Here is a 10,465-nt window from a genome sequence, read left to right as displayed (position 1 = left end):
CCTCAGATACCACTGCATCTGTACTGAAGAGACCACCCGGGATTGCCACCTCACCAATCTTAAAAAGGCTTTCACCCAGCAAGGACACTCCTCCAGAGAGGTAGATCGCACGTTTGAAAGAGCCACCTGGATACCACGTGAAGAACTGCTGCAGTACAGAAGAAAAACACCCACAAATCGCACACCGCTGGTTATGACCTATCACCCATCCCTTGAACCTGTACGGAAAATCCTCAAAAAATTGCAACCCATATTAGAAAAAGACCCTATTCTTAAAAAGATCTTCCCAGAGCCACCCATCCTAGCCTTCAGACAAGCACCGAACCTCGCCAACCTCATCACCAGAAGCAAACTTCCTCAACCCCAGAACACACCAAAAGGATCCAGAGCGTGCCAGGACAAGAAATGCAAAACCTGCCCCCACATCTCCACCACCCCCACTGTTACTACACCCCACAACAGAGCCATCAGCATCCCAGGATCTTACAGCTGCACCTCCAGGAATGTAGTATACCTCATCCAATGCACCAAATGCCCTGATGGAAGATATGTAGGAGAGACCAGACAACAACTGCGCACCAGAATGAATGCACACCGGAAATCCATCAAAGACAGAAACACCCAATTACCGGTGGGGGCACATTTCTCACAGGAGGGCCACTCTCTCTTCAATCTCTCAGTCCTGATCCTCAAGGGAAATTTACACAACACATCCCAGAGACGAGCCTATGAACTCCCTTTCATCAACCTGCTGGATACTAGAGATCAGGGACTAAACATAGACATTGGATTTTTGATACATTATAATCTGCCTGGCAACTGACTCCCCAGCCCAGCCCAGCCCCTGGCTTCTTTACTTTTCATTCCATCCAGGAAGAGCACACACCAACTGCTGCAGCTTCCTTAGCCTGACGAAGGGTTTTTGAACCCGAAAGCTTGCTTAATAACTATTCTCCAACCATTTGGGTTGGTCTAATAAAAGATATCAAATTCACCCAAGGAACCTTGTCTGCCTTAGAAAATATATTGTACTTTTGAAAATACTTTTTATATGCAATTGAAAAATAATTTTATATATGCTAATAAAAGGTCTAATAAATACTGCAGTAGAATGAATTGCTCCGTTCCAAAGCATGAAAATGCATAATAATTCACAGATTATTTATTAATCTATTGTTTGATATTTTATTAAATAACATTAAACCAATAGATTATACATTAAACAGTCCAACTTGTTGATTAAAATAACATCTAGAAATGTCGACTAGAACAGTATGCTAGTTATATAAAATATTTTTTTTCACAGTTTAGAATTTATTCTAATATTTCCATGTCTACCATTAACTTACTCTTGTGACCTTCAAAAAGGCCTTAGAGTACTATCTCCATGTACTAATCTACACATAAATTTTAACACTGCTATAATTTTATTGGTTTAGAGATGTACATTTTGTTAAATTGGTATAAACAATGTATAATTTGCCCTGGCACTATGGGAAAGCCTATTTCAGGATATAACCATAACTATGGAGCTAACTGCTGTGCCTCTATCAAATGAAAACAGAACTACCCTGAGGTACAAGGGGCACATTATATCTTCTTATTGCTTGCTTCACACCTAATTACTGGAGGAGGGGTAAATACTGCAATGACTTGCAATGGCAGCAAGGAATTTGCAGAAATTATATCATACTTTTTTTTAAATCAAAACAAGAATTTGAAATCCAGAACTACTAGAAGAATAAAAGTAGGGTAGCATTTCCCAACCTTTTTCGTCCCACAGCACACTTACCTAAATAAAAAAGCACTGCACGTAGTGGATGTAGAGCGGGGGGTAGAGGGGGGTGGAGCGTGGCCAGCCGGACACCACAGGGGAGGGGTAGCGCGTGGTCAGCTGGACAGCATTCTGGGCTGGAGCCACACCCCCTGCCTGGCTGGAGCCACACTCCCCGTCTGTCTGTGTCCGGAGCAGCAGCAGCAGGCGGGGGGCATGGCTCCAACCCAAAATGCCATAGCAAAGCGATTGGGAAACGCTGAAATAGGGAACTTTATCTAAGATAAATCTGAGACTGGGCCTTGACAAAACAGAAAGCTAGTTTCCCTTGGATAAATTATTCTTCGATTTACAAAAACTGATTTGTGGTATTACTTCTCAAAATTGGGAACTTTATTTCACCTCAGAATGGCCTCATGTCTGGTTCTTCTGGCTGAACAAACCTACATGGTCATATAAAGATTGCTACCTCAAGTTTTTATCACTTGTGTGACAATTTAGAGAACTGATTCAATGATGACATTTTCCACAAAATATTCCCCACCGCCCAATGCAAACATTTTGCAGATGTGGAAGATTTAGAATGGCTACATTTATTAGTATTATACCAATATATGGTTTACCTTGAAGTATTATGTTCCTGGTGAGGTCTCTTGGTGTTACTGCGTTCCCACCTAGAAGACGACTGTTCTATAGGTGGAAGGGCAGAAGTTCCTGAACTTCGTCTCAACTGAGATGTTGGCAAGCTATTTCTGCTATTTAGACCCTGTTGAATAATTTAACAGCAATTAAAGTTTCTCTTACTGAAAATTAACATGGTAGCATCTATTAGTTTTGCAGACTAGGTTTGACATTTTTATACCTAATAATTAAATGAATTTGGAAGTATGGTATTGGTGGATTTTTGAGTGGCAACCTCAGAAAAACGTAGGTGCATCTTGGTTATTATAGCAATGATGTTGAGATGGTGGCAAAGTGATCAAGGGACTTTGCTATTGCCACAGAGGTATAAGATTGAGCCTAACTGAAGTCCATCCCAAGATGAACAAACTGTAAACAGATAACTGGTTGTATGGACAGGGGAATAAGAGGGCATAGACCAGTGGTTCTCAACCTTTTTAGCCTCAATGTACCCCCTCAACCGATTCAAGACACCCTTTCATAACTTTTGTGAATTGAGCTGCACACCATTCAAAAACTAACTTATTACAGTGCTCAACTCCTTGCAGGCGGGCTAGGCAGTAAAGCAGAGGAAAGGGCCAGGCAAGGCCTGAGTTTGAACCTGAGCTTATCTCCCTATCTCCTCATATCTAGCAGCACCCTTCAGAGTATCTTTCAGCACCCCTGGGTGCCTCAGCCCTCTGGCTGAAAATCACTAGTATAGACAAACTTGGAGCAGCTTCAAAAGTGGGAGGAAAGGGTGGCTGTCAGGGAACATGATTTGTACACAAGCTTGTAGCGAAACAAGTAAATTAAATCATTTCAGCTTTAACCCGGGATGAAATAGGGTTAAAAACCTACCTAAAGCCTACCTAAATCCTACTTAAGTTTCTGGTTGCTTAAGTGGGGACAGAGTACACCGAATGACCATTTAAATGTTGATGGTATAGGAGCAGCTTGAGACAAAACACAATTGTTGGAGAAGCAGAAGGTAATTGTGATGCCCACATTTTGCCTAATAACTCACTTGCCAGTGAAGTGGGAGACCTAGGTTGTAGGCCCTCCTTAGCATGAAGGTGATCAAACCCATATCTCCTAATTCCTAGAAAAGTGCTCTAACCACCAAACTATTGTCTAGGATGGGTAGTATCCTCTTGTACCCTTCCAGTTGAAGCTGGCCCTTTAACCAGTAAAGATTGCAAGATTGAAGGGTCAGGAGAGTCTACAAGAGCAAATGCAACTCTAGCCTAGTGAGGAGGTCATTTCCTTGGGAAAGGCAAGTCCCAAATCCCAGTCCCTACTATAAGAGCTGCTTATGAATTGTACATTAGATGGTCAAATACAGAAATAAACCTAATATTTCTACATTATTCTCCTTTCTTTTGTTATTATTCCAATCAATCTAATTGTACTTTTTGCCTCACTAAATTCCTCTTTCTTTGATGTTAATACTAGTAAAGATATGTAGTCTTAATATTGATCCTTATGTACTGTACAGTCAAGCTGTACAGACTCCGTTCTATTAAGCCTTGATGAAATTCCCACTAAAGTCAGTGCAGCAACTTCCATTGATTTAAGTGGAATTTAGATCAGGCCTTCTTTCACTTTTGTGATAATCATCTTGACGTATAGTAAGTAGCACAGTAGCTACAATGTTATCAAGTCAAGACTGATTTCAAGAAGCAAGTAAGATTTTAGAGCAAATGTTTTAAAAGTAACCAGTTATATTTTTAAATGAGCAAAATAAGAAGATGCACTCAGAATTTTACACACATCTGCAAATTATGTCAATAAAAATGCCAAAATTGTCTAGAAGGCAGTCATAGGTAACAGAATGGCATTCTGTTTGTAACAGCAACATTGGATACTTTTCACTTAAAATGAATGGAAGTAACAATAAAGCTATTTCAAGAATCAAAAATTACATTCCCATGTAAACATCCTTAGTAATAAAACGAAAAAAAACCAACAAAAAAAAAACAACCCAGGAAAATTAGAAAATTTATGAGAAAGTGATTTTCCCTACCAGTATGTGGGATTTCTACTAATGTCCATTTGAGAATTTGTGTCAATGGGCTTCCTCCTGCAAGTGCCACTTTCCTAGGCAGACAGAGCAGTCTCCAGACATTGAGCTTTTCCCTGAAAGTGATTGTATGTTAGGGTTTCGAATCAGTGCCCATCACTATATTAGATTGCCTCCCAGGCTAATTAGATTAACAATGTAGTCCCTCTTATTGGGTTTCCTGGAGTTTTTGGCTCTTTCCTGATGAACACTAGTATAAAATATCAAAATAAATTAGATCCAAGGCCCCACATAAAGACTGAAAGCATCTATTTAGAAGGCAGATACCAAAATGAATAATCTGAGTTGAGGCCACAAGACTGCAGTTCAGAAGTGATAGATTCCAACACCAGGTGACTGGTCTGTCTATCTCTGAGTGACACATACAGGAGAAAGCACTAAATATATTTTAAAATGAGCAGAATGGAGAATTGTTTTCAAATAGAACAATCTAAATTCTCCCATGAGGCACTGCCTTAGTAAGTTCCTATTATAAACCAATCTGTGTCACTTGAAAAAGGAGAACTCTGAAGTACTGCCCCTCCTGTCCAGCCTTAGTAATTTTCTCAGTAAAAAATGTTTATATATGCTTGGTCCAATTTTCTTTTGAGTTAAATTATACATTTATAATACAGTATAAATCTTTTTAAAAGTCAATGGAAAAGCTACATTGCCAGCAATTCTAAGAGATTTACCTGGTTAGGAATTGTGCCCTGAGCCAGTAGGGAGAGGCCTGAGGTGCTGGCAGATATGGGCTCTGGCCATGGGGGTGCTATGAGGTAGCCTGCAGTCAGGAGCTTAATCTTCTTGCAACCACCACAACATCCCAGCAATATAAAACCCCTCATTAGGGAGTAGCCATAGGAGGGTGGGAAGGGGGCACAAGAAGGGTTAATCCCAGCTGCTAGATATCTCCTGCTACTCCACATGGCCAAAGCCCATAGCTGCCAGAGCCTTCAGCCCTACTGCCTGCCTCCATTCTAGAACTGCCCCCACTCCTATACCCCACACTGACCACCAGTTATGCCATTGATCAAGGCTCCTCAAAGATCTGGGACATTCCTGAGGTATTATCTTGGTAAGAAAGACAAACAGCTGCTAACTATGTGAAAGAATATCCCTTCCAGCCTCCTCCCTCTCTTTGGGGGTAGTCTGTTTCCTCTCTCTCATGTGTCTATAACCCCAGGTGCTTAGCAACCAACTCACTGTCTATGTGACTGACTTCAGGTAAGAGGGAGCAGATCTAGCCTCATGACCTGAGGACAGGGGCTTGAGCTTAGGTCAAGGTGTGATGCTTTTCGAATTGGTTGATCAGCATAAAACAACACATGGCCTTGATTGGAACTAGCAGGTTAGGTCAGAAGGGCTATTTAAGAGGTCCCCTCCAGGAAGAGGAGGCAGACATTTTAAAGACACATACTGAACAACATGGACTTCAGAAGCCTTCTTTCATACTCAGGATCCAGAAGCGAGTAATATCCCAGAAACCTAACTAGGAACTTAGCTAACTGTACTCTAGTCATGTGGTAAAAGGCAGACAAGCCACTCAGATTTGGTCAAGCCATTTTTTCCCCTATATTTTATTATTGGTATTCCTTCCCCTCCCCCCATCCCTCTTTGATCAATACATCTGTTTTAGCACGCCTCACTGTGTGGCCTTAGGAGGGAAGAGAACCGCTAAGGTGGCCTCAGCTATTTTACTCTCCTTCCGCATGGGAGGCTGATGGTGAATGCTTCCTGCTAATAGAAGCACCCCAGAATCCTAAGGCCTGTGTACCCTGGGGGGCACAGGGCCCAAGCAACAACCAGAACCCAGGTGGTGGCAGCGGCTACCCTAGTCTTACGGGTATGCTCCAGGAAGGGGGTCGGCCAGATGTAGGCACCCCAGGGGAGACACTCGGAGTTTGGAAGGTGGTCAGGCACAGTAAGGTGCGTGGCTCAGCACAGAAGTGCCCCCTACTGGCCTGCCACAAACTATACCTCTCTTTTTTGGCAGCCTAGCTATATAAAACCACATTGTAAATACTGACAAAATAGCAAACCCAGAAGTAGCAATGGGAACTGACAAATGCTGATGTCTTCGCATCGCCAGCTGTAACAACAGGCATATAAGAAGATAATTCTCTAGTCTGAAAAAACTTATGGTAATTCCATGATGCTAAACACATTGCATACATGTACCAAAGACAGGCCCCTGTGTTCAGAGCTTACTACCAGAGGCTTACATTTTCGTGTTTGTTATGTTCGTTTTTTTAAAAACACTATTTAGACACTGTGCCAAAGCGAGCTGCACTTCCTGCAGAGAGCTCTCATAATTTACTATAGATGAGTGAACAATATTCTACCTAAAAAAATGAACAACAGGATACACAAATCACAGTGATAGATATGCACAAAGGGCAGCAAGTTAGAGTAAGTCTCTGGAAGGGATGGAACCTGTAAAAACCACTTCCTGCAACAACATGAGAACTTATAACCGTTAGGGCATGAATGAACAAACAGATGGAGCAGTTTCAAATGGGGAGTGTTGCTGCTACTCCGAACAGCCTGGCAGCTGTTATACGGTAAGATTTACATGTACAGGAGCCAGCAATGATAAAAACGTAACAAAATCGCCCCAATTTTAATTCAAATACCTCCGAAGTTAATGCTAGGGAAATTTAACTCTGCTTCTTCCAAGGTTAAAGCTGGGCAATTTAGCTCACTTAATATCACTACAGGCTCACGCATGCATGCTAATTAGAACATTAATAGCTGCTGCGGGTTCCCAAGTAGCAGGTCCCTCTTCCCTTTTGAAGCCTCTCCAAGTGTATGCGTGTCCATGCCCTAACACTTCTTTTTCAAAAGGTGGCCTAAAACTCAAGCTGAAACTACCATCTATATAGAATTGTTCTTTTCAAAAAGTAATCTTTAGTAAATTGCTCAAATTGCTCAAAATGGTAACTCTTATTTGAATAACAGTTATAGTCTTTTGACCTTATGTAATTTTCGATCTCCTTTTTCAGCTGCGTCCTCCATTTCAGAGCAGGGGTAAAAGCCAGGAAATGGTGTAAACGGATTAGCCTTTGGCCTGCAGGAGCCTGAGAAAGCACCCATCAAACTATTAATGCTTCGAAGAGAAGAGGTCACTTGTGGGGGAAGAGATGGATCGATCAGAAGGTCTGACACCATGTTCCGAGCCTCATTAAGTACTGAAAGATCAACACCATTTCCACTGCTGACATTCTAGAACAGAAAGAAATATTGTAATGATCAATTATTCTTGTTTTCCTTCTTTTTTCTTATATTTGGTAAACAACATAGAAAGAAAACGTGCCATATAACATATATATAACTTATATTGCTATATAACTTACATTAACCACATAAAAATGCGAAGAAAAGGCTGAACATATGAAAACATCCAACACAATGGCAGCTTTTCAGAGAAAAACGTCATTATAAATCAGGCAAAAACAATTTTTATTGGGGAAAAAAAAAAATCACTTTAGTAGTACTATACAAATTATTCAGATTTCAGAATTTTTATATTTAGCCCTTTCCCTGGCCAACAGAAAATAAAAGTGGCTGTATCTGCAATTTCTGCCAAAGTAGGAAGATATATTTCAGAACACTTTAAACTTTTTTTCATTCTCTTTTTGAATACAAAATTCTGGGATCAATTCTTTCCTTACTTCAGCCTGTGCCTCATTTCTAGTATTATATCCTATGTATATTGGCTATCCCAAGACTGTATCCATGAGACTATATCCTAAGATTTATCAGTTAGATTTTTTACTATTATTTTACCAAAATTAATTTAATTCTATACTGGTACATTTGACTACTACTAGTGAATATCAAGCTACCAAAAGGAAGCTTAAATAAAACATGGTAGTTTTTAAAGTGTATTTAATTTTGGAAAAAGTAAAAAAACTGGAGAGACAGGCCAAGTTACAACAAAATAAAATTATATTCTACCTTAAATTCAAAGGTTTGGAATGTTAAACAGGTAATATTTTAAGTGTTTTAATTTCTTAATAATTTTATTTGATTGAGTGTGCTCTATATCTGAAAAGTGTACTCTAGTTTTAATTCAAGGCAAAAAATAGACAAAAAATTGATACCATGATCTATTAACATCAAACCTATCAAACACTCAGAATATCACCTACACATGATGCATAAAATATGACTAAGTCACTAAAAGTAGATGTTTTATCATCACTATTTTTGATATTGCAGTAGTGTTTAGAAGTCAAAGCCACACTTTATGCTAGGCTCTGCACAAATATGACAATTTATCACGTGCATTTCAGAAACACTATATGTCCCCAGTGAAACTCTTAGTTTTAGACTTCAGAAATGAAGGATTTAATCAACAGTGGAAAGCAAAGTACAAGTGAATCTATAAAAAGTGTCCAGAAGTTAGCAAGAAGTGGCTAAGAAAGTCAATGTCTTAATACGCAAAGTGAAACATGTGGGTTGACTAGCAAAAAAGGAAGGCTTCATCATGTATATTGTAAAAGATTATTACTGCTAATAATTCTTCAAAACGAGAGGAGAAGAGTTATGTATTTGTAATATTGGCAAACTATCCGATTAGGAAACTTAAACAACTAAAATTATTAATTTAGAAATACTGTAATTCAAAGATAACTAAAATTTCAGATGAATGTGAAACAGTGTATTCAAAATTAAGTCATCTTTATTAAAGGACATAATGAACTAACAAACTTATGGACACAAACCAAAATTCAAAAAAGAAAAGTTTTAACTTGATATTAGTAAGAATGTTCTCTTCAAAGTTCTTTGGAATGAAAAATCAGGAACCACCAAGGTAAGCAGGTGCAGTTAAAAGCAATCAAGGAATTTCTCATGAGAATAGTCAAGTACCTGGAGAATCTCAGCATTCCTGAATATACCTGAACTGAGCAAAAGAACAGAAGAACAAAGAAAAACAAAGTAGTGAGAAAGTATTTCTAAAAATTTAAAAGGGGAAAAAATTTCAATAAGATTTTATAATTTACTTATTTTTCCCCTTGCAAGAAGGATAGCTCTCTCTCTATCTTTCTTTACCCATATTAATAAAAAATAAATCAAAATCACACTGGAAAATCTCAAGTTATCGCTGAAAACATTTGTAAATATGCATGGAATCTATTTCTAAGCACTTGGAGGAGAAAAAGGCGATTAAGAACAGTCAGCACGGATTCACCAAGTTATGCCTGACCAACCTCATTGCCATCTATGATGAAATGACTGCTCTGTGGATGCAGAGAGACTGGTGGACATGGTGTACCTTGATTTTAGCAAGGCTTTTGATACGGTCTCCCACAACATTCTCCCAGGCAAGCTAAGGAAGTATGGGTTGGATGAATGGACTGATTGGTAGATAGAAAACTGGCTGAAGCATTGGGCTCAGAGAGAAGTAATCAATGGCTCGATGTCTACTTGTCAGCCGATATCAAGTGGAGTGCCCCAGGGGTTGGTCCAGGAGCCAGTTTTGTTCAATGTCTTTATCAATAACCTGGAAGATGGAATAGAGTGCACCCTCGGCAAGTTCACAGATGACACCAAGCTGAGGGGAGTAGTAGATACGCTGGAGGGTAGGGCTAGGATTTAGAGTGACCAAGACAAATTGGAGGATTCAGCCAAAAGGAATCTCATGAGGTTCAATTAGGAAAAGTGCAAAGTCCTGTACTTAGGACAGAACAATCCCATGCACCAGTACAGGCTGGGGACTGATTGGCTGAGCAGCAGCTCTGCAGAAAAGGACCTGGGGATTACAGTGGACAATAAGTTGAATATGAGCCAAGTCTGCCCTTGTTGCCAAGAAGCCTAACGGCAGGGCTGCACTGGTAGGTGTGTTGCCAGCAGGTCAAGGGAAGTTATTATTCCCCTCTATTCAGCACTGGTGATGCCACAGCTATAGTATTTTGTTTAGTTTTGGGCCCCCCACTCCAGAAAGTATGTGGATAAATTGGGAA

General features: G+C 39.8%; 1 protein-coding gene across 4 annotated transcripts in view; it reads right to left on the bottom strand.

Moving 5' to 3' along the window:
- The window catches only part of PDE3B (phosphodiesterase 3B), a 165,021-nt gene that overhangs the window by 60,813 nt on the left and 93,743 nt on the right, over positions 1-10,465 (bottom strand). For all 4 annotated transcript variants that reach the window (XM_006018231.1, XM_025197420.1, XM_025197418.1 and 1 more), the window contains exons 3-4: positions 7,473-7,721; positions 2,398-2,540 (exon numbers count right to left, since the gene is read on the bottom strand). In XM_006018231.1, coding sequence (XP_006018293.1) covers positions 2,398-2,540; positions 7,473-7,721 — 392 coding nt within the window. The remainder of the gene's footprint in view (positions 1-2,397; positions 2,541-7,472; positions 7,722-10,465) is intronic.

This window comes from Alligator sinensis, unplaced genomic scaffold (genome assembly GCF_000455745.1).
Source record: "Alligator sinensis unplaced genomic scaffold, ASM45574v1 scaffold502_1, whole genome shotgun sequence".
Taxonomy (NCBI): domain Eukaryota; kingdom Metazoa; phylum Chordata; order Crocodylia; family Alligatoridae; genus Alligator; species Alligator sinensis.
This window is presented reverse-complemented; position numbering and strand designations above follow the sequence as displayed.